General features: G+C 45.6%; 2 protein-coding genes across 4 annotated transcripts in view; one reads left to right on the top strand and one right to left on the bottom strand.

The window, feature by feature from the left end:
* Positions 1–851: 851 nt before the first annotated feature.
* On the bottom strand, positions 852–11,875 carry SLC25A20 (solute carrier family 25 member 20). Its single transcript, XM_032194297.1, has 9 exons — positions 11,684–11,875; positions 11,108–11,200; positions 9,084–9,211; positions 6,819–6,909; positions 5,750–5,867; positions 4,525–4,597; positions 3,899–4,008; positions 2,518–2,642; positions 852–1,997 (listed from the first exon to the last, which is right to left on the bottom strand). The coding sequence occupies exons 1-9, from the start codon at positions 11,786–11,788 to the stop codon at positions 1,935–1,937; spliced, it is 906 nt and encodes a 301-aa protein (XP_032050188.1). The 5' UTR covers positions 11,789–11,875; the 3' UTR covers positions 852–1,934.
* A 207-nt stretch (positions 11,876–12,082) lies between these two features.
* ARIH2 (ariadne RBR E3 ubiquitin protein ligase 2) overlaps positions 12,083–23,493 on the top strand; it is a 29,680-nt gene continuing 18,269 nt past the window's right edge. For 2 of the 3 annotated variants that reach the window (XM_032194124.1, XM_032194122.1), the window contains exons 1-2: positions 12,083–12,159; positions 15,296–15,642. In XM_032194124.1, the coding sequence (XP_032050015.1) occupies positions 15,394–15,642 (249 nt within the window). In that variant the 5' untranslated portion in view covers positions 12,083–12,159; positions 15,296–15,393. Of the gene's footprint in view, positions 12,160–12,525; positions 12,638–15,295; positions 15,643–23,493 lie in introns of all 3 variants that reach the window. The other variant, XM_032194123.1, reaches the window with a different exon arrangement.

The raw sequence follows: 23,493 nt of genomic DNA, 5'->3' as shown, positions 1-23,493 counted from the left end.
TGGATTTAGCCTCAGCAAACCTAGATTTGTGTTTAAAACTATTTCGGAGATTAATGGCCTTTAATTACTGCTTCTCTGAACCAGTGTTAACTCTGCGTTCATGCTTTAAGCATTTCATTCATCCATAGCTGCAGTGATTAGAGGCAGGAGCAGCAGCAGGTTTCTAGGCAATGTGGAAGGTCTGGAGCTGGCAATAAGGCAGGGAGAACACAAAGCCAACTCCAAGCAACTGGGCTTGTCCCACCCCAGGGGCTCTCTCAGTGGTTTGACACCTCCCACCCTCTCCCAAAGGTAAATCACCAAGGTGGACTCCGGGGAAGGCAGGTTCCCTTCTGGTCCTTCCTAATTGTTGGGAAGGAAAATGGAATTCAAAGCTTCTGAAGCAGCATTGGGTGGAATGTACTGAGGAAAGATCCCATCTGTGCAAAGCCAAGGTGAGGACTGTTTCTTTATGGCACAGCCCAACATGCCCAGAGAATCAAGGACAACCTCTCAGTTGCCTTTTCTGTGGGGCATCAGCTTTGTTCTGTTCCCCTGCATTTGTGTCCAGTCCTTTTCCTGAAAAACATAAAATCCTTTCCACAGATGAGGAGTGTTGTTTAGTGTCTGGCTTTATAGCTTAAGAGCTTTAGCTGCAACACAGCACCTAAGAGGACTTGTAAAATGAACGTTAGGTGCAGGACGTTCATTTCCAGGCCTCATGTTAAAGAGCCCAGAAATTCAAAAGCTAAGATGCAAGGCATTAGAGATTAAAAACAGCACAGCACAACTTAATTCCCATTCGCAACTCAGAATTAAGAGTAGGAAAACTTTTGCAAAGCCAACCATGCAAAAATAAACCCAAGCACACATTGTAGCCGAACAGCAGTTAGCTTTATTGAGTTCTGACAACATCGCATCAAAACCAGGAGAAATTAAAAGTGCTTTTTGCTTGTTAGGATTAGTCATTTCTCAAATTAAAATGTGATTGTGCTCAACAGTATTACAATAAAACCAAGGAACAGGAGTTAGAATAAAGTTAAACAAGATGGCAGAGCCAGTGCCACCTTCACGTACCCCCCTCGTGTCAGAGTTCTTAGTTTGAGTTCTTAGAAGTCCCGTTAAAATTTCTGAACTGCAGGATGCAACATTTCATCAAATACATCAAGGGCTGTTAGGCATCGTGCTGTTCTTGTGAAACCACATTTGGGATATGTTCAGTGGAAAAGAAAGTGAGAAAGGGATTCCAGAGAAAAGTTCAGGTAAACATTTCCCCACTGGCAACCTTAGTGAAGTTTACTGCAAACGTTTGAGCGTAATTCATTTTTCCCCTTAGTTCCGCAGAAAAGGTAAGCGTGCAATATCCTGTAAGGTATCTGTAATGCCTCTCAACCCACCCAAACGTAACTCTAACCTCACCCGCTTAGTTCTGTGTTTGCTGCATCACACGCATGGAGGATTTGCTGTCGACATGCAAACAGGCAACTGAAAAAACTGCAAGAGACAGGAATGCTAATGGACATCAATTGTAAATACTATAGTATGTGCAGCTGCTAACTTATGCCCTGAAAGTTAACTACACGCTGCCTAGTAAGTTTTTCAGCATTCATTTCTATGTTTCTTCAGTAAATAAAGAATTAATATTTAGGAAATCTCTTCTTCCATGAGGAAGTACTTAAGGTAGTGTGTGTAGCGTGTCTGTTAGCAGCATTACTGCTGTGGCACGTTGGCTCAGAAGACAGGTGCATCACCTTTAACTCCTCATCAACTCTATTTCAGAGTTACGGCTTACATTTCTGAACGGCACATAGCACCACCTAAAGATTATGAGGAAGGCAAAAAGGTATTAGGCAAGCAATCATTCCTGAAACTTCAAGTGATCATTCATTTATTCCTTTGAGGCAGACTCGTACTCTCTTCCTTATCCTCTCTGATTTCCAAAGACTTTGCAGTCTTCATAGACCTGGTGCAATCCAGTTAAGGAACTTCATAGCAACTTCAAAACCAAGGAAACATGCCTGGGAAACAGAGAACATACAAAACAAATAAGGATTCTAAAAAAACTATTCCAAACAAGCCTTCTGAATGTAGCACTATAAACACCTGACATGGCTGATACGGGAGGAGGAAGAGAGCAAAAAACATCTTGTACCAGAGGCAAGAATTCTGCTATATCTTTTCATACACATGCAGAACTTCTAATCCATTAAGTTCGTTATTTACTGAAGGAGAAGCCAGTCCAAACTTATCCACACGTTTCTGTATTCTACCAGTGGATGTATAATCAGACACGAAATACTGTCAGAATAAGCCAAAGGGCTTTTGTGCACAGCTTAGAACTCGTTGGGTTAGTTGGTAGCTCCCCCTAGGTTAAGGTACACTTCAGAATGCAGACACCAACAGCCCAAAGTACCTCCAGTGATGAGAATCTCACTGACATGGTACAGCAGTAAGCAGCTAGTCATCTCCCCTGCAGACTACAAACATGCACTGGATGGCCAGGTCCCCAAAACCCATCTGGAACAGCAGTTTACTTACCGCATTAGCAGGAAATGCCCTGATCATGACAGCTGTGAAGCCTTTATAGAGAGATGCAACTCCCTCCTCTCTGATAAGTTCTCTCAGTACATCTCTAAAGCCATTTGGGTATTTTCCTGGAGGAGCTGCAAGAGATAAAATACATTAGCTAAGCTGTATGGCAATCACAAATACTGAAGGAATATTTAACAGCCCAGGATTTTTAACAGGTTTGTATTGCTACGCCATCCAAGTGTCACCAGAATCCAAGCGCTGCTGAAGCCACGTCATGAAAGTATCAGCTTGGGAAAATGACTTATTTCAGTCAAAAACAAAGAAATAATACAGCTGGTTTACAAAAGGCTCAGTAAACAGAAGTTAAGTGCTCATCATCACCATAAAAAATTTACATAATTAAGACATCTGGAGGGTGGGGGATGAAGGAGAGAAGAAAGGAAAGGAACTTTTGTCAGGATTGGATGCCTGAGCTGTTACTCTCACTGCTGCTGATGGCTCTCCCAAGAGATAGGAAGGCCATCAATAACTGATGAAACTAGATAATAAGAAGCAGAAAGTGATTCTATCACGTGCCCCAGCCAAGAAGAGCAACAAACTTCAAGTGAAATGCACAGGCTATTTTAATGCTGATGTCACAAATATTTGCTGAGGTGTTTTGAAAATGTTTTCTATTCAAAGAACAGGTTCTTCCTTCTCCTGACACCTCTGGAAAGCACTGCCTCTGCCAGCCCTCTGAACCAAAACTTTTTCTGCAAAACAACCCAATTAAATGGAACCACCATGAAACCACATCATCTTCAAAGCAGCATTGTAGATTGGCTCAGTGGAACAAGGATGCAAAGCTGCAATGTCTTTCACACACAGCCCTCTGTACAATAGCCAACAACCACAGCAGCCACTATCACAGAAAAAAGAAGTTTCCTGCACTAAATCATCATGATCACAAAGGCTGTCCAGTGGAGAGCTGAGTCCACAGGCAGAGCCTACAGGAGAGCCTTAGTAAAAATAAGCACTGAATAGCACTCCCAGAGAAAGCAATGAAGAACTCAAACTCCACTGAAGCTCAAAGCCTGGGGCCATCCTCACTATAACAACTAGGCCACAGATACTTCGAGCAGATCTGTGAGTCCAAAAGCAATACTCTCAGCAAGGCACGCCCAGTTACTGTAACCTTGCAGGCAGCACAGGCTAGAATTTACACAGCTGTGTCTGAAGTGAAGCAACAAAGCCCTTCAAAGACTTACATTTGTAATAAAACAGTCATGACACCTGGTTCTATTATTATCATTTCCATGCTTAGATTTCAGAACAGGTAACTAAAATGGGAATCATTGTATCAGCAGGGAGGCAGAGAAAGAAACAGAGTTGGTGTGCTACTACTCACCGGTCTGGAAACGGGACTTGAGCACATCTGGTGGAATGGCCACTGCCCAGTTGAAGATCCCAGCCAAGCCCCCAGCAAAGAGGATCCTCGGCGCACTGAGGTCACTCACACTGTGGCAGGGATGGGGTGGGAGGAAAAAAAAATAGTAAAAACTCATCTGTTTTGACTAAAGTGACAAGCAAAGGCAGCATAATGCTGCAGATACAGACAAGAGTGCAGTATCTGCACAAGAACTGGAGTCCTCTGGGCAAAAATTTGCCAACTCCACCCTAAAGGTTCAAATCCTTTAATTCAGCAACACAAGCACAAAATGCTCTGCAGGGGAAAGACTGAGATGGGACACAAAACAAACAAACCATCTTTTTGCACACACAGACGGGTGAAAGAGCAAAGAGCTACTCCAAATATTCTTTACTTGGCTAATAAGATCCAAGGTTAGAATCTGAGCAAAATGCAGAATATTGTTCTGTCAGTTAACCCCAGAGCAAAACAACGCAACTCAAAGTAAGTGACCAATTTTGGGGGGTTATTTTAATGATACTGCTCTAAATCCCTTCTTAACTGGGGAAAATTAAACAGCAGTGTCTGGCTAGTCCAGGAAACGCTGACTATGGGATTTCACTAACCTCTTTCCCTCAGGGGTCAGAATGTTCTTCAGCCATTCGTACGTCATGAAGTACATTCCACTGGCTGGAACATCTAGTGGGTAAACAACAAAATCTTTGAGTAGTGGGAAACAAAACCAAGCCTAGAGACACAGGAGTCCCATGCCAACTCAGCAACACCTCTAAATACATCCAGATTCCTTTTCTGAGCATTCCCTGCAAACAAAAATAGCTGTTGCTCTGGAAATGGAGGAACCTGAACTTTCCCAAGGACAGCAGGTGCTGAAGGGAAGAACTAGAAAAATACCTTGAACGCTTCAGTTGGCAGTCCTTCAAATCAGATTGTAACCCGGCCATTAAGCTGAGACAGCTCTAAGCTTTCTTAATTGCTCTATACCAGACCAGTGCAGTTCAGGAATTGTACGAGTTTGGCACACTCTTTGTTCTAATGAAGCTGGATTTCTGGATTCGTTGCTGTTGTTATTGATAGATTTGGTTTTGCTTTGTTTTCAGGTACTTCCACAGCCCATTTTTAGTTCATGCCTAAGCTGGACAACCAGCCTCTGGCTAGGGACCCTGACAGTCTTGCTAGCTGTTACACCACTATGAGAAGCAGAGGACAGAACAAATTCCTAAACTGGGATATCAAAACAGACATTTCAGGTTATACTTGAAAAATACTGCCCCAGAACAGGGAATAATCTAACGCTATTCAAAGGAGAAAGTCCCCAAACATGTACAGCCTGCAGCCTCTGGCACAATTACTTTGGTACTGTTGCTGAGAGAGGGGTCATGACATCCCAATCCAAAATAACCCACACTCAAAAGGTTAGAAAGTGTAACTGCTTCAATCATATCTTTTAAAGCAATTGTTATTGTACAGCAGTCACACACAGCACTCGCAATACTTCTCCCAAGAAAAAAAGCCCACTTCTGTATTTTTCTTTTCTCTTTGTTCTCTGCTCCTCTCCTTTAATTCCTCTGGGCTTCTCGTATCTTAATTATTTCCTATATCCCTCTGATCCTTGCCATCTAATCTCTTCCTCACTCACTGAGAATCTCATGTTTATTTCTCAGTCCCTTTGAGGCATTGGAGTAACTCTGAAGACAAAAAAAAAAAAAAAAAATGGTGACACAAAGCATCTCCAGTTGGCTAAAGGGACAGTGAGACACATGATACTATGCCAGGCTTCTTATCTTCAAGCACCCCAAGATGAAGCAGCACCAGAACGTTTCCATCAGTTACCTCTCATGAGGGTGAGCACTGTCCCCTTGTACACGCCGCGAATCCCAGCCTCGCGGTACAGCTGTTTTGCACAGTCCAAAGAGCCAGTGTATTTAGTTTCACCTGTAGCTGCCTGGATCTGAAGGATTAAAGTGACAGTTTCTGGCTAGTGAAGATTTCTGGCTGGTGAACAATCATTTAGTCAATAATCAGAAAGCCACATGCACATTTGCAGAGAGGAAGGAGCACATATGCATTCTGTAGGCACTCCTGCATATGGAGCCTCCACATCATTTCCTCAGGGAGTGCTCTCCCATTCACACTGAGGATGTATTTATTGTTCATGCAGTGGCTAGGTTCTCCCTTATTTTTCGCCAGTGTAAGTTTGAAACAACTGAAACCAGTTAGGTAATACTTGCACTGACAAAAAGTAGCCTTCAAATAATTCAGAGAACTCCAAACAATTTGTATGTGCATAGAACGTTCCACGAGAACAGCACATCTGTCGGAACTGACACGTGAACACCCACCACCATGCTGAAAGAGCTCTGCTACTGACAATATTTTTTTTTTGTTCAGGTTTACATTTTCCTACAACGCTTTAAAAAACCCTTGAGGAGATGTAGAGCCAGCAGTCACCCAAACATTAAAAAACTATTCTATGTATTTTGAAGCACTTTCCTCAATTGCACGTCGGGAACTTGTCAAGAAAATGGAAAAATCTTTACAATAGGAAGTCTTATGACCTAGTAGTTCGGGATTTTTTAACTAATTTTTTCAGAGAAAGTTTCCTTCTGAAGAGCTGTACTTTTCCATATTTTAAAGCAGACTGAGTCATCCACTGATGCCTCATATAATGCCACACAGTGTGAGGCTTGTGCTCTGCGAAGTGAATGGAGCAGCGAATGCTGTGTGCACTTATACTGTCACGGTGTGTAATGCTTCTTCGTGACACGGCTCCATTAAATGACAGTTGTCTCAGTCCTGTCAAAAACCAGAACAGAGCGAATACACTAACCAAGGAAGCTCCCAGTGTGGAAAGTCAAGACCGCTAACATTAAATTGCTGTCACCAGCAGCCAATTCCTTACCTGTAAAAGGCACTTGATTCTCTCTCCTGGAGCCATGATCACCGTTGTGAACACTCCCGACAGCATGCCAGCTGCAAACAGCTGAGGATATCTGCCCAGAGGAAACAGAAGTGAGACCCTGACACAGCACAGTAAACAAAGGGCAGAAAGACTTCTGTATCACAAGATTATTCTGCTTCATACAAGGTTGGCAGTGGAACTAGAAATGCATCCGCTCCTTTTGATCAGTGCAGAAGTGCCTCATCAATGCATAATTAGAGCTAAACATTTAAGATCTCTAGGATTCAAAGCCCTGGTTCCCACAGCAACCATAAGTCAGCTCTTCACAGCTATTGTATTTGCTAATATTCCTCACACTTGCGGTTTTTGCACAGCATTCCCCATTGATTTTTATTCTCAACAGTCTCTTCTTCCCACAGTCTCCCGTATTCTTCTCAGTGACCTCAGCCTCCACACTTCGCCCTGCTTGTGCAGTCAACAGCCTCATTTCTGTAACCCCTCAGAGGTTCTGTGCTGTTGTCGAGTCTGTCCTGCCAACCTGCATCATCCCCCCACACTCTGCATCTACTTTCACATTTAAAAGTCTGTGACAGAAATCCCTTACACAGGCTTTCTGCATCACAAATGCATTTTGACATCCAACCCTTCCCTAGTAAGATCTAATATCTCAATTAAATTCCACACCTTCCACTTGTCTCCATTTGCCAAAGAGATGGCATTCTAGTCAGGTTTTCCAATTCTTACGCCTTTCTTTACTCTCAAATTCCCATCCAATTTTCTCCACTCCCACCTTCCAGACCTTTCAAACCGCCCCCACCACTTCGCATGCACCTCCTGCTCACAATAAGCTTTGAGTTTTCTAGCTCACCTTGAGATTATTCAGCCTCAGAAAAGACAGAATAGGCTCCTCGGGTTTCTTTCCATCTCCTTCCTTCCAAAAACTCCCTGCAAAATCAGCGTGGTGAACCACTGCCCTCCTGCCTGCCTCAGACCCATAACCATGGTGCTAAGTCTGACCTTTCTTTCTGGCCCTCACACGCCAAGAGTACCATATCTTGCTGTGTAAAGTGCACCTAAGGGGCAGCACAGTTGTGCACAATGACAGATTTACCACCTAGTTGTTGACCTGCGTTCTTTCTCTCCAAGGCAGAGCAGCAGGAGGAGTTCTACATAAACAGCCAGAAGACTACACTGTACTTCTCCACCTTCCCCGCTAACTTCCCTTTGATACAATGAGTGCAAAACGCAAAGCCCCGAGGTGTTCGGGCTGCTGGCAGTAAGCCCCCAGCCCGTTTGTTTCCTTGAATTCTCCAATCTTTACCAACTCCCTGTCTTACTCTTCAGCTTTGCCTGCACGATGATGCCACCGTGGCAAAATGAAGAGCCAGGAAAGCGCCCCAGCAGCCCGGCCCTGCCTCCCTCTGCACGACCCAAGCAAAGGGAGCTCGCTCCATGCCAGGTGTGCTCACACCACCCAGACAGCAGGCGAGGCTCCAACAGAAACCGTCCCTCCCCACCCCACCATGCTCGGCTCAACACAATGGGCTCCTGCTTTCCAACAGGGCTCCTACGTATTGCACAAATAATAGCACGACATGTTGCTAAGCTACAGTTCTATTCCTGGGGAGCCATAAATCAATTCAGCAAAGAAGTTAAGGGAGCACTTCTGGGAGAATTTTCCTCAGGCGTAAGTTAGCTTGGAGAGAGCAATACTAAGTTTTCTTAGCTTCCCTTCTCTTTTCTATAAGGTTTGACATGTCTGAGAAGAAGGCTGCTCATAAATACTACTTTTTGGAAATTAATAATGAAACATTTCCATGACTACTACTAAACCCTAAACTAAGGGCTCAGCAGAGTCACAACTAGCAGGGAAGAGAAAATTGGGATTTTTGAATGTCAGTTTTGTCAAGATTGCTCGACCACAAATGTATTTATTCCCTAGTTTCTGTTAATAGCAAGTGTTCGCAGGCTATCATTACGTAACTCACACTGTACTCCACCAAAATGGAATTGTTCCTTAATGGCTCGCTCTTGCGTAGAAAGGGAATTGCACAGCACCTGCCCACGTGCTGGCTGCTTTTAGCCTGTGCTATCAGTCCCACGCTTCCAGAAGCGTTCAAACACACGAGTGTTTTATTTTTCAGAACTATATTTATAACCTAGGAGAAGAGACAAATTTACACCACAACTCGAAGTGTGACAATAAAGAAGCTGCAAGAGCCTCAGGGTGCCGTTCCCAACTCTCTGCTTAACTCAGAAACTCACGTCAAAACATCATCAGGTTTTCTCTGCTGGAGTCTTTTTCCCAAGCCAAATCCAAAGAAGCACACAGCAAACATGGGGGTCACTCCGATAATCGGAGCTGCCATTCCTCTGTACAAGCCTCGGACTCCCTGCAAGAAACAGTATCACAAGAATTACTTCTTTGGCATACGCTCTGCAAATATTTTAATTTATTGACAAGCAAAATGCAAGATAATATCAGCTAGCCAGTCACATTAATTAGAGCAATAACAGCATCTATTGTTTGTTTACAATGATACACGTTTAACTGGTGCAAGGAATGCTGCCCTTCCTGGAGAGCACCGGCCCCTTTACCACCCTGCTGTTCCAACACTGATCATCCAGAACTTACACCTCAAGCACGAGGAGGTTTAGTTGAAAGCCACCTGAATGAAACTCCTATAAGAGCGGGTCAAAAAGTCCTTTCTCCCAGGTACACACAAAAAATGTGTATGTGCTTTATCGGTAAGTCATCAAAGGCAGCAGTGTAAAACCCTGACACTGAGCCTGAGAATGCTACAGCAAATTTACTCTTCAGGTAAAGAGGCAGGGAGACTAACCTGAGCTCCTTTACTTCCCACACAAACACAGTCTGGAATGAGTTCAAGAGGAAATCATTCTTCCTTTCATTCTTCATCATATAAATTTGCATCCCTGACGTTTCCCTTCATCAGGCTGCACCCATGGAAAAAATCTAATGCAGAACCAGTGGCAGTGTTTATTTCATTTACCTTGACTTTGAAGTGATTTTTTTCTTACAAAAAGGAAGCACTTATCTGTCTAGATAAAGGCTAGGTGCACAAATTGTATATTTGCTAGTCAATCCACTCATCCTCTCTCCTCCCCAGAATAAGTCAGTGTGTCCCAACAGGTGTCCATGTGCTTACAGACACAGCTGGCTCTGTAATGAAATCCTGTCGGGTTCACAAAAATCAGACACTCCTGCTCAGCCTTCCTGTGAGCAATGGGAAACAAAAGGCCTCGGCAGAGAAGTTTCAGTCTTCCTCACAGAAACAGATGAGTATTGAGTAGGAGCAGAGAGGCAGCGCTACTTCTGAACGCCGAATCAGAAGGCTATTATTACAGTTCAGCTCTGACGTCCGTGCTTCAGCAGGGGTGTTAAAAACTAAAACGGATTCAGAGCTAGCAGAGCAATTCAGTGCTTCGTGGGAGACACCACGGAAACGAGATTTACTTTGGTTATGTAACAGCCTGCGAATGCCATCATGAAAGCAGATTTCAGATATGAGACGGCTCATTCATTTAGTAGCGAGTTACCTAACAAGATCCAGTGGTTAGAAATCAGACTTAAGACAAGTAAATAAACGCTTGGGCTTTATAGTCATTATTTCCAAATAGCCACTGGAAAAACGTATGAAGCAGCTGAGTGGATTCTGTGACACTTAAAGTCTTTAAACCAAGGCTGCGTGCCTTTCTAAAAACAAAATAGACGATAGTTCAGTCACATGATATGGCCAATCCAGGAGCGAGAACTGCTGTCTACATTCTGAAGATTAATCAAAACTACTGTAATTGTCCCCTTAGTCAAAAAAAAAAAAAAAAAAAAAAAAGAAGTGTATCACCTAGAATTGAAACAAATGTTCCTCTGCCTTCTCATAGATAGTTCACAGAAGAAAGCAAAAGTACTCCCTGAATCAACAAAAGCCGTTGCCTATTTTAGGACTTCCAGAGGCAGCTCCGAATGCCGAACACAGCACGGTGCCACCAACTACAACAAAGCCAATTTTAACTGCAGTCTTTCACTCCAGACATTAATATCGTGATATTTTGTACCAAAAGCACTTCCTAACAAAACGAGGGCTAAATTTGGAACAAGCGGATGCTGAGCGTTACCAGTGAGACCTCCCTTCAAATTCTGCCAACTGATGAAACGTTTTAATTAAAATCAACTCAGTGGATAAGCCAAGCCTCGGACAGCCCTGGGGGGCACACCCCCACACGGCCCCGCTCCCGTGAGGCACGAAGAGCCGCCGGCTTTGCGGTACCTCTCCAACCAGAGTCTTCCTGAAGCAGTCGAAGGTCCCAGAGTAGAGCGGGGGCTGCCCGGGCTGCGGCTTGGGCTGGGTCTGCAGCCTGACCTGGCAGGGAGAGAGAAGAAAGGTGGGATTATTGGGTGCTGCTGCACTGGGCGTTGGGTTATTGGGTGTTAGTTTATTGTTTATTGAGCGTTGGCTTATTGAGTGTTGCTCTGCTGAACGTGGCACCTGGAGAACATCTCCCTGAAGCCACCAGGTAGTGAGGGCAGCCTTCAGGGCGCAGGTGACGGCCAGTTTCAGCCTTTAGACAACTCCAGCCTTTGCAGAAGAGCACCAGCAGTTAATTACCAGCCGCTAATTAGCAGCCGGGCGCTGTCCAACCCCCGCCTGCAGCCCCCAGGCCCGCAGGGGGCGCCCCGCCGCCTCGCGGGGCACGCTGGGAGATGTAGTCCCCGCCTCCCCGCGGGGCACGCCGGGAGCTGTAGTCCTCCCGCAATGCGCAAGCGCGCCCCGCGCGGTGCCCGCTGGGAAGTGTAGTTCCCACAGCCCTCACCGCCTCCCCCCCTACACCCACACCCCCCTCACCTTGATGGTGTCCAGCGGGTGCCCCACGAACACCAGGCACACGCCGCCGAAGCCGCCGGCGAAGAAATTCTTCACGGGGCTGATGGGCTGCGGCTGCTCGGCCATGGCGGCGGCGGCGGCTTGTGGAGGAGGAGGCGGCGGCGGGGCTTGAGGCAGAGCCGGGGCCGGGCTGGGCCGTTCCGTCCCCGCCGAGCGAGCACCGCCCCCGCCGCCCCGCGACCTTTCCCCCAGAGCCGAGCCGCGGCGCACGCCGGGAGCGGGGCGCGTCCCCGCGTGTCCCCCCCCCCGTTCCTCAGTGGTAGCGCCCCGCTCCCTTTTCACCCCCCCCCTCACCCTTTACAGTGGTACAGCCCTCCCGCCCCGCCCGGCGGAAGTGACGCCACCCGGAGGCCGGCGCTTCCGGCGTGCAGCAGCGGCGGCCCGGCAGGAGGAGCCCCGGGCGCCGCTCCCGCCTCCCCCGCCCGCTGCGGAGCCCGGTGAGTGCGGAGGGGGCCCAGGCGGGGCGGCCCAGGCCCTGAGGGGGCCCTGAGGGGAGCGGGGGCACCGCCGGGCCCGTGGGGGTGTCCCCAAGCGGGAGCGGGCCCCGCCGGTAGCGGTGGGGGTGAGGCAGGCTCGGGGGGCCCAGCGCGGTGTGGGGGTGGGGGGGAGCCCGCGGGGCCTCTGGGGGCGGGGGGCAGCTGCGCGGGGGTGTCTGCGGGGATGGTGCGAGGGGGGAGCTGCTGCGCTGGGTGCTCGCTGCTGGGGTGGGAGAATCACGGGTGGAAGCTCGGGGCAGGGGGAGGCGGCGGGGGGCGCGTGCTGAGGGTGTGAGGAGGCGATTGAGGCTGATCCCTGGATTACAGGCTCCAGTGGCATAGGCAGAGATGAGATTAACGCTGGTAGCGAGCGGGGAGCGGGGGCTGTAGAGGGCTTCCGAGGAAGGCGAGGGGGCCAGTCCGCCTAAACTTGGCGTGGGTAAGTAATTCCGGAGGCAAACTCGAGTCACGCTGAGAATTGTCAATACGGGAGCGAGAGGAAAAAGTGGCAGAAAAAGTTCGTTGAGATAACTGCGAAATCCCAACAGAAAAAGCAGCAGGGAGGAGCGCCTTCCAAAAGAGTTTGAGAAGTCCCACAGAGGTAGATACAGAGGGCAAGGAGTCAGAGAAAAGCAATGTGGTGAGACAGAAACGAGGAGGGATGCGGTAACTTTGCTGTCTGGCTGTACTGAGGGTAGAGGGGACATCCCTGCTGGAGCTGGCGGCTCAGGGCATGGGGATGGGGGCATTTACAGGGCGGCTGGAGGAAGAGAGGGGGCTGGATCAGTGCTAGGGCAGGTGAAAGGTGAAGGAGCACCGATGATGGAGGTGGAGAAGTGGGACCTCATCTTATTTCCACGTAGGAAAGCGATCTAAACATTGTTTAAAACTTTATAAGCTGATCTGGGGGATTACGGTAAGTTACCCCAAATACTCTTTGTTCTTTTGACTCTCTTTTTGAGTTTATCGTCCTTATTGTCTTAGCCAACGTTTTATAGCTCTAGTTTATCTCTTGTCTTAGTTTGTAAGCAGAGAGCTGAGCAGGTCTGAGAGCGTGAGGCTGAGCGCTAGGTGAGTTATGGCCCTTGTTTTCTTGGCACCTGGCTTTGTTTTGTCCCCAGAAGCCTTCGTCCTCCTCCCTGTCACACACAACCATCCGGCGTTAAGTTATGCTGGAAACAAACGCTTCCCTAGGGCGCTGTGACAGGACTCACAAAAGACATCCAGTCTGCTGCCTGTTCCCTGCTGGTACGCCATGTTTGCCCACACGAGCAGTTCTCTGTTAATTCAAGTATGCACTAGGTGCCCGGAGAAAGGCTCTGCCCTCCCTTGGGCCTCTCTTCCCCAGGGCTGGCACATCACTGCTCAGGTACCATGTAGGCCCTTCGCTCTGCTGAGGCCTCTAAAAGCAGCTCCTTGCTTTGAGACGCACTGAGGTTGCACACAGACCATCAGTTAAACGTGCTTTTTCTGTCTTTAACGTCTTGGATGATCAGAATGAGTTTGGGAGCTCCTCTGGTGAAACGTGCCTGGGCCTCGTGGTGCTCTGAGGCTTGCTGAGCACAGCTGCCACACATTCAGCTCCTGGGGGGGTCGGTATAGGTTTCCCTTGTGTCTGCCAAACCAGATTGCACATCTGGGTCCTTCCAACATGGAGACAGAGCGCCGCTGCTCCTCCCGAGTTCTGCAGGAGGTAGTGATGTGAAGGGTCTGTATGTTACGCTGCAAGCGGCTAAGAAATCAAGAGGCAAATGAGAGGAACGGAGACCAGAGTTCCAGGGATAATATAATTAGCTCCTGGCCTTCAGCCTCTTGCGCTGGGGAAGGTTTGTATCTGTTGAGCTCGCCTCAGCTCCTCAGATGAGTGGTGCATCGCATCTCTCGGTGCTTTATCTGTGCTGCCTGGGCAGTTTATTGGAACCAGAAAACAAACTGAGGGAAAGTAATGAAAACTTATGGCTGAGATTTTGTGTGCTCTGAAGTCAGGAATGTCAAAGCTTGATTATGGGCTCCCTAGCAGCTACAAATTGTGAAACCGTGGGGGTGTGTGTGTATGTATCAGAGCTAACAAGATAATGTGAAATGCCACGTACATGTAAGAAACCAACATATGCTGCCTGTAGAAAATACAACTTTTACGTCTGTATTTTCATACGAAAAGTTTGGTCGCAGCACTGTGTTTTAACTCTTTTGTGTTTAATAGATTCTCTTTTGAAACTAAAGGAATTGGTTAAGTGGTAAGTGCTCTACCTGCTGAACCTCTCAGAGCTCTAATTCATGTTGTTTTAGTTACAAACCTTCTTCTAGTGTAGCCCCAATAAGTGAAGTCAAACACGTGAATTTTCCAATACGGGTGAGACTGAAAAAATAGCTTGGCTCTTCTGATTCCTCTCGAACAGCAGCTGCCGACACTTGAGTACAAACGTTTATGTTCAGAAGGTAATAAGTATGTACGCTGAGACAGTAATGAGAGCACTTATTTTATTACCCCCCCAAGAGGTGAGGCCCAAGCCACATCGCATCCTGCAGAGCCTAGTTAAAGGGATTATTAACACCACTGTTTCTTTGGGATGGTGTTGGAGAGGGTTAAATGGGGTGTCTGAGAAAGATCTATTTGCCCATCATGTTTTCTAAAGTCCCACTGAATCCTGTGGGTCTGAAGCAATGTGGACGTGTACAGGGTATCACAGGTTGTTCATAGCTCCTGTGATCATAGTTAAGGTGTTTTTATCCTGCTGATGAAATGCAGATGATGCTTTTCTGCACTACTACAGGCTGTTGGTAAAAGCTTAATGTTGAAAATCTGGATGGATTTCTGAAAAGATACGTAGTGAAGGCTATGGGGCCGCTTTCTGAATGACAGAAGTCTTGGGGCCCTCGCTGGGGGCCAGGCAGCAATGCGATGAAAACCCATCTCCGAGGTTTTAGACCTCACCTGTCAGAGCAGCTCTGCAGATGCACGAGTTGCAGCCAAATCCTCCTCAGCTGGGTTGTTGTGTCGGGCTGTCCCTGGCTGTTCGATCACCCGTGCGATGCTGCCGTGGCCTCTCTTACCATTTCTTAGGCAACAGAAAAAAAACTGTTTTTCCCCCCTTAGGAGACAGAGCTCAGATGAAATCAAAAGAACGATAAAGTTTGGAGGAGAGAAAGACGCTGCAATTGCTTTCCTGGTCTGCAGTTTGGCAGGGCACTAAGATGTCCGTGGACATGAACAGCCAGGGCTCTGACAGCAACGAAGAGGATTATGACCCTAATTGCGAGGAGGAGGAAGAGGATGAGGATCCTGGGGATATTGAGGATTATTATGATGGGGTAGCTAACGACGTGGAGCAGCAGGGAGCAGATGCCTTTGATCCAGAGGAATATCAGTTCACCTGCCTGACTTACAAGGAGTCGGAGAGCACTCTGAATGAACACATGGCCAGCTTGGCTGCCACGTTAAAGGTGAGGAAAGGTTTCTGCACTAACACAGGGGTAAAGTAAGTTAATTGAGAAGGCAAATGCCAACCGTACGGTGTGAACTGAAAGCTGTGGCAATGTTACTGGTATGGGGGGTTGGAGGAATGTTCTTGAAGGTCCCTTGTTCAAAACGGATTCAAAGGTTTGCAGTTGTTGCACACTGGTTTGGGGGCCTGAAAGTCTTTCCTGCTGTATTGTTGATTCTTACAACTTTTTTTTGCAGAGCTGAGATTCGTGCCCAAAGTCTGAGTTAAACACTTTGGCACCAATGCAAAGAGGATGCATAGAAAAGAAACAAATCAAATAATAGATGGTACAGTTTGGTTCATCTGTGTTCCAGAAGATAACTGACAGATAGGAAGATGTGCTAAAACTCCAGTTCTAACAAAAACACCTCGCTTTGTTGGTTCTGAGTGAATAATCATAGACTTTCAAAAAAGACAGATCAGCTGTCGTGCCAGGCATTAACCCTCCCGTTGCAGTGACAAGCAATTAAAGTACAATGAACTTGCCAGCTCTTGTAGTGACTAATTCATCACAGAAGATTCCCACTCCAAGTCAGCTCCGTGGTGTTATATTCAATAAGACTTCTGTGAAGTTTTCCTTCTCTTTGTGTGACTGATGACTCTAGCATAGACTGGAAGTAAGAGGAGGTTCCCTTTCTGCCTTGTCAGTGTGCTTTGGTCCGAGCACAGGTCAGAGGAAAGCTGAGTTTCCTAAGCAGCAAGGTGTTGGCGTTTGGTTGAGATTAGCAACGTGTCTACCTTGTAGCAGGTCTCCTAGTGCTTGTTGTTCTCTGGAGCAACCCCTGAAGACAGAGGTAACTGCAGCACATAAAAACCTCGTTGGATAGATTTTAATTCACATTAATTTGGCCTGGACCTTTATTAATTGCAGAGAGATCTTGTTCTTCCTTTATACATCAGAGTCTTAAGGAAATAATATAAACATAAAGCCTGAAGACTGAAGCTTACAGGCTATAAAGTGTGCCCATACTGCAGCTCGAGCTGATTTTGCTGCCTGTTGTGCCTATTCCCAGCATTCACCACCACAGAAAATGAACTGTTTTACTGTTTCCTAGCTTTCAAACTCTTGACTGTGATTTCTTCAAAACGTGCAGTTCGAGCTCTGAATGCCTGCTGCTCCCTGCAGATCGTAAGAAAAGGGAGGCAAAAGAAAAGAGCAAATGAGAATCGTTGGTCAGCACTTTTGATCCAGTTGCTCTTGGTTCTTAGCAAATAAGCAAAGATTTAGAAATGTTTTTCTGCTGCTTGCTGTTTGCCTTCAGATGAAGCACCCTTCAGAAAGGCAATGCCTGCCATATTGTTCTCTCAAATTAAATTAACAGAAGCAATACTTTATTTAGCCATTAAAATCCAGCTTCCAAAGTTGAAATCAGTTTTTCCAAGAATTCTGGAGGTCTCACTGATGTTAAAACAGGAAAGATGATGGTTTACCAGGTAATGCCAACCTGCTAGATTGAATCTGGCCCCAAATGAGACTCATTTGAGCCCAAGGAGAGAACATTTTAGATTCCTTTCACTTCAAGAATGTGCCTGCTTATTTGCTTAAAAGTGAAGTGCTATACGTTGTGGGTTTTGCGTGAGAAGATAAAAATAAATCTGGGTAGAAACCTGAAAAAATGTGATGTTGTAAGCCACTCACTGAGTCTCGGGTTCTTGAAGTGCCACGTTCACTCTGTTTTCTAGCAACGGTGGTGCAAGAATTACAAATTTCTTAACTTGGAAATCTGTTGTGTATCTGTAGCATGTGCTTTTTGTTTCCTGGCATCCTTTCTTACAATGCTTTAGCAACCCTGCTTCTTCCTTCCCCTCTCTTCCCCCAAGGAAACTTGTGATTTCACTTGTTTTCTCAGACAAACTGCAGGGGAAAAAATTTGGGTTGTGTTAGCTAGCATAGAGGAGAAGGAAATTGGATAGAACATCTTGAGCTATGTTATCATTATTTTCCATTGACTTAGAGGAGATGCATAAATAGAGGCTGATTTATTTTTTTTGTCAGATCTGTATTAATATTGTTCTCCTCTAATCTCATTGAGCTCTTTTTTTTTTTTTTTTTTTCTTTGAGGACTGCCTGTTACAGTGTCTTGTTTTGGGGGGTATTTGTGATTGTTCCTTTGGAGCATCCTAGTTCACTTTGCTGATTTCATCTCCTTTTGTTTCCAGGGCTGGACTTTGTGATGTCTAGTGGTTATGTAGTGCTTTTTCAGCATTAGCTCACACTAAAGAATGAGTGGTTGCCCCTGACAGGGAAAGAAGAAGGTAAATTAAAGACCGTTTTCAGGAGGAACAGTGTTGAAGGCAATTCATTACATGAACTCAGAGCAATTTGTTATCACAAGAAATGAAGAGACTAATATAAATCCCAAAAGCAAACTAAAAACCAAATACAGTGAATGAGCTCAAAGCCGGGTTTGAATGTTCTGCTGTTATGTTGTCAGCAGGTGATTCATGTTCTGAAGGTTAAATTGAAGGAGTCTTGTGAGTGTGTTTCTTATACGGCATTTTGTCTACACTCTTTTAAGACCAAAACCAGGTATTCAGAGCTTTACATCCTCGTACTTTCAATCTGTACTGTTATTAGCTAGAAACAGTCTAAATAAGTAGTATTCAATTTGCTCTGCTCGTTAATCCTCCTTTTTTTTTTTTTTTAACCTTTATTCAGCCATTTCAGGCTGACTGTCAAATTGCTGTTTTCTTCGAGTGTCGAGGTAAAGGGTGATCTTTCTTAGAAACCCTCTTGGCTACCTTTTTCATTCCTTGCCAATTAAAGCCAAAGTTGTTTTCACTCCTAACGAAGCTAAATAGATAATTGAACTACCGCTTAAACATGCCTGAAGAAAATGTCAAGCTAATATTTTCCAAAACTGTGATTCTCTGACCAAGAGGCCTGTGAATTGAAGCAGATCACCTTTAATTCCCCAAAAGGCCCAGCTGATCCCACAATCAACGCTTGTTAAGGACAATACTCCTGAAAGCAGAGCAGCACCTATTGCCTGCAGACCAGCAAAGGAATTTACAGCAGTTCTTTTTGAGAAGTAGATACGTTTATAAAATCCAGTATCTTTCAAAAAAAAAAAAAAAAGACTTAAAATTGGACAGTAGTGAGTTTGTTTTCAAACTGATCGTCAACTCCACATTGAGTGCTTGTGAGTCCTAGAGTGGCAGAATCAGCAGACACACACAAACAGTACGATACTCAACAGTTACACAAACAAAGTTGACCCTGTTACTGGCGAGCAATTAAGAGTGTGATGAGGTCATATTGTTTTTGCTGGTGAATGACACTTCCTGGCTCTGCGGAGGGTCTCTGTACACGCCTGGAATATCTGCGATGCTCCGAATAACTGACTGTGTTTTCTCTAGTTCAGTGATGAGACGGATCTTTCTGTTTGTTTCTTTTTACCAAATTCTTATAGTGGCCATCTAAACAATGAGATAAAGCAATTGTAATTACAGTTTGTAAAAAATGTTACCTTGACTTTAGGATTTTTTAGAAGCCGATTGTCGGTCACGTGGAAGCTAACGCATTTTTGCACATTGAAAGAGAGGGATGTTGTTTTACAGGCACTCTACTGCTGGAGGCTTTTAACTAAAACTGGAAGGATTGTAAAACTGAGAAAACTGATTGTAGAACTTAAAATGTTAATTAATGTGAGTAACCTGCTAATATTTACCTGACAGCAAATATTTCCTTTGATCCTTGAAATAAGTGCTTTTGATGCATTTCTCTGAACCCCATCCTCTGAAGAATAAAAATATAGATGCAAAAAAAGATTCAATGCCATGGCACAGTACTGAATCTATTAATCTGTTATTGCTGCTGATCTGCCAGCATTAAACCTCTTTTCACATATTTTCGCTCACCTTATTGATGTTGTCTCTTAATTCAACCAAATGAGTGTTTGCTCATAAAAACACAGCCCTTTGAAACCCTTCCACACACTCAAATTGCGCTGACACAGAGCAGTTAGTTTGCAGAGCTGCTTGGTGGAAGCTGGCAGGCGTCCTTCTCAAATACCATCTTTAGCAGATCCAGAGTCATGTGCGTGGAGGTTGGCAGCCGGAACGAGCAGCTCTACCCAAAGGAGCTGGCACCCGCAGAACGCCGTTCGGTGCGATTGCAGAAAGGCTGTAAAGAGCAAGATGTCAAATGACTGACTTCTGCCTCCCCCAGCACTCTGCAAACCACGACCAGTGTGTAGTGTGGGGTGCTTGTCTGAGAGAACCTGTACTCTTGGGTAGACATCCTTTTTTATGCCATAATGACTTAATGGAACTTGCATACAACATAAAGTGGCAAGCAGAAAAGACTTGCTGTGCCTAAATACCTTAATACACTCCCGTGTGCTTAAAGCTCCTTGAAATATTTAAGTGTATGTACATAACAGAGTTTGAAAAATGTATGTTCAGGGTTAGTGCCCATAAGAACCTGAGGACGTGTGAGGTTAAGCAAAATTGTTAAATATAGTAGTAAAGAGTAAATATCTAAATATTATTGGCTGTAAGTGGTAGACCATGACATGCAAATTTGACTTCTCCGCAAAACCCACGGGTGGTGTTTGGCAACGATAACGCGCTATTTCAGAGTAGCTGGGAGCCCTAGATTAGTTGGGGCACGCAGGTTTATGGCTGTGCTGTTCTGCATTTTGACATCCAGCCAGCGCTACGTGGGCACACCATCTGAAGCTGTAACCCTAGGAACACGTTTGAGGAGTACCTTTGTCCTTGTTCTGCTCTGGTTTCCCAAAAGATCCTGAAAGCTGTGCTGTACAAGAGCTGTGGTGTTGCCTGTCAGATTCATAATGCTGGTGTTTTAGTAGTAAACTTCAGGAGGATAAGAGGATGTCTGTAACTGTCCTCAGTGTGTTTTATTTTGACTCTCAAAGGGCTTTTTAAAAAGTTCTTAGACTTCTGGTTGGCAAGATAGGAGAGCTGGCTGGAGAGCCCAGACCCTGCAGCTGTGACAACTTCGTGAAGTCATTGAGGAGAGAAATTGATTTTGTCCTGTATTGCCCAGGCTGCCGAACTCCTCAACATGATTGGAAAAATGAGCCACAAACGTGGAGGGTGATTACAGCCCACACGCTTTGTGACTGACGTTAAGTGTGTCTTACAGCCAGCGGGGCACTGCAGCGAGCAAAAGATCTGTGCGCAGCTGCTGATGAGTGTGGCCTTGGTGGGAGGTAGAGGCAAGGCAGAAGTCATTAAAAATGTCTAAACAACCTTTCAGAAACTGCTCAGTCCTTGTCCAGAAACAGCTGGACAAGGTGAGCACAGGAGCAGCACAACACAGCTGAAATCCATTGCCAGCTCCCTGTGCTGTGGCTGTTAAGGATGGCACAACAGAAACGAGCTCACTTGTGCACCATGAAGCTGTTTTACAAAGCAGCTGTTCCTCCTCTTCATCGTTATTAGAAAAGGGAAAAAAAAAAAAAGCCTGTAGAAGCTACGACTGTCAGGTGGAGGCCTTTTTATTTGGGGTTGCACAGGGATTACTCACTGCAGTTACCCAAGCTGTGAGCATGCAGCAGTGCTCTCAGTTCGGGTTAGCTGCCCCATGAGCTGTGTCCTGAGCTGCTGCTCACATTCAGGTTGTTGCCCACGCATCCTCTGCATGGCTAGAAAGAATTTTGTACTTCTCCTGTGTTTTGCTGGCCTCTAGACCAGAGCTGAGGTGAGCGCAGCGGTGGGGCACATTGCAGGGCTCTTGGCAGTTTGCAGTGAATGAGTGCAACGTGCCCCGCTGCTCTCAGGCAAAAAAAAACACCTCCTATGAGTACAGCTGCGAGTCTTGTGTCAGTATTATGCCCATGTGCAGTCTTACAGCTTTCTTGCTGCATTTCTTTCGCTCTAAATCTCTGAAAGAAATCTCCTAGCTCTTTTGTAACAATGCCTTCTGGCTCACCGTCTTGCTTAAGCTTTTTTTTTTTTTTAATTTGCTTCTGAATCTTCTCAGGAGGAATAGCGTAACAGCTTGAGAAATACGTACGTGGAGATTTCCTAGCTGAGTCCCACTGATCCTGTTTGTTGGCAGCTGAAATTTGCGCTGTCCTGTGCAGGAGAGTGGATGGATCAGAGAGGACTTGGAATTTAACCTGAGCTCTCGTCCCCGCAGCGTGTGGCAGACTAGGCTGTGCGCTGACAGCTCCACAAGCCTCACACAGTAATGCTGGTGGAGTTTGTCCTTCCCAAACTGCTCTCTGCCTCCTAAATATGCTTTTCTTGTGGGCCGACACCTGGTCTGCACGCCAGAGGTGAGTGGCAGGCTGCAGAGTCAAACCTTGGGATGAAGCAGGGCTCACGCAGCACTGGGGCTGCTCCGTGGTGCCAAAGCTGCAGTTACAGGCTCCAAATTGCATTTATTTCACCCGGGCAGCACCAGCAGAGGGTGAAACATCAGGCAAGTTCAGAGCAGTGCTGTGACTGGTGTCTAGAGGTGGATGATGACCTTTTCTCATTTTTTTTAAAGCACGACTGAACCCAGAACACTTTAGGCAGGGTGTACGATTGTTCTGTTGCAACTTTGTCTTTTTTTTTGTTAAGCGAAATTAATTAGGGCTCAGTTCTGAAAACGGCTTTGTACCTCTCGGAAACTCGTGACGGTTGCAGAGGGAGGACTTTGCTGCAAGACTTTGAACGCTTCGGGTGTTTATAGCAGGTGATGTCAATGACAGCTCGAGCCCCTGCAACCTCGGGAGTTTTCCACCAGGACTGTGTAAGAGAGAGATCAAAGCAAAGACAAAAACTTGTTCCAAAAAACAGCTTTTTGGTTGCCTTTTTTTGTTTCTTCTTAATTCCTAATATTTCTGCAATTTTCTGATAAATCCTTCAGTAAAAACAGGGAAATCAGTTTCTTCCAGTGGGATAGTACAGAGTCAGATCCATTTTCCACATGAGAAATAAGCATAAAATTGTTTATTTGTTTGTTTGTTTCAATTTCTGGGTCACTTTCTTTACCTCAGTATCCTAAAGTAAAGCACGTGTGAATGTATTTTTTTTTTCAACAAAATTATTCCATTAGAAGTACGGTTTCTTTCTGAGGTGTTTCTGTTCTCCACTGTGAGCTCAGTTCAGTCTCTTGTATCTTGCCCATCGTTGCTGACCAACAGCCACAATTTCAGAGGCTCTTGCTCTGTTCTTACTGTTCTGAAGAATTTGTGTGTGTTTCTAGAAGTTTTGATGCAACACAAGCTAGTATTTTCATGAATCCTTCCTTTCCTGGTAGAACTAACAAAACCTGTAGTTGTGGATTAAAAGAAATACCTCTCAAGATTAATCCTAATTGCTTAGCTCTATTTGTATAAAACCTTTGGGTAGGGGAAACACAATAATGGAAGCAGTATTTCTTCACGCCAGGTTTGTGTTTGTCTCGGCCAGGCATTTCGGTGCAACCCTGATCTAACATGAATTGTCAGCTTGATGCAAAGCCAGGGGACGTCAGCTCCATCCAGATCACAACATCTCCAACTCAACCCTGACTCGAATATCTTTGAGGATCACGTGAGGGTTTTTGTTTGAAATTCCTGATACCAGATTTCTGCAGAAGTGAGGCTTGAAGCAGACCTCCAAAAAAATAGGCCATCCCTCGGAGAAAAGCGAAAGGAACTCATGAGCTATGCATGCTACATCAATATGCATGAGCAATTTCTGTAGAATATAAGCTCTACAAAAGACAGTGTTTTTTTAGCTTTTAGGAAACGTTTCTGTCTGAATGAGCAACTGTCAAAGTGGCATGGTTGAAAAGATTTTCTGCTGTAGAGAGATGAAACTTCAGCTCTTCAAACAGCACAGCTTATCGGGGGAAGCAAGTTGA

The sequence above is a fragment of the Aythya fuligula genome, chromosome 10 (genome assembly GCF_009819795.1).
Source record: "Aythya fuligula isolate bAytFul2 chromosome 10, bAytFul2.pri, whole genome shotgun sequence".
NCBI lineage: Eukaryota > Metazoa > Chordata > Aves > Anseriformes > Anatidae > Aythya > Aythya fuligula.
This window is presented reverse-complemented; position numbering and strand designations above follow the sequence as displayed.

Bases quoted from the DNA above. Each gene is read 5' to 3' on its own strand.
- SLC25A20 (XM_032194297.1), bottom strand. From the start codon at position 11,788: ATGGCCGAGCAGCCGCAGCCCATCAGCCCCGTGAAGAATTTCTTCGCC. The intron at 11,201-11,683 runs GTGAGGGGGGTG...TCTCCCTGCCAG, and splicing joins ACCCGCTGGACACCATCAAG to GTCAGGCTGCAGACCCAGCC. The intron at 1,998-2,517 runs GTAAGTAAACTG...TCTGTTTCCCAG, and splicing joins GGGCATTTCCTGCTAATGCG to GCATGTTTCCTTGGTTTTGA.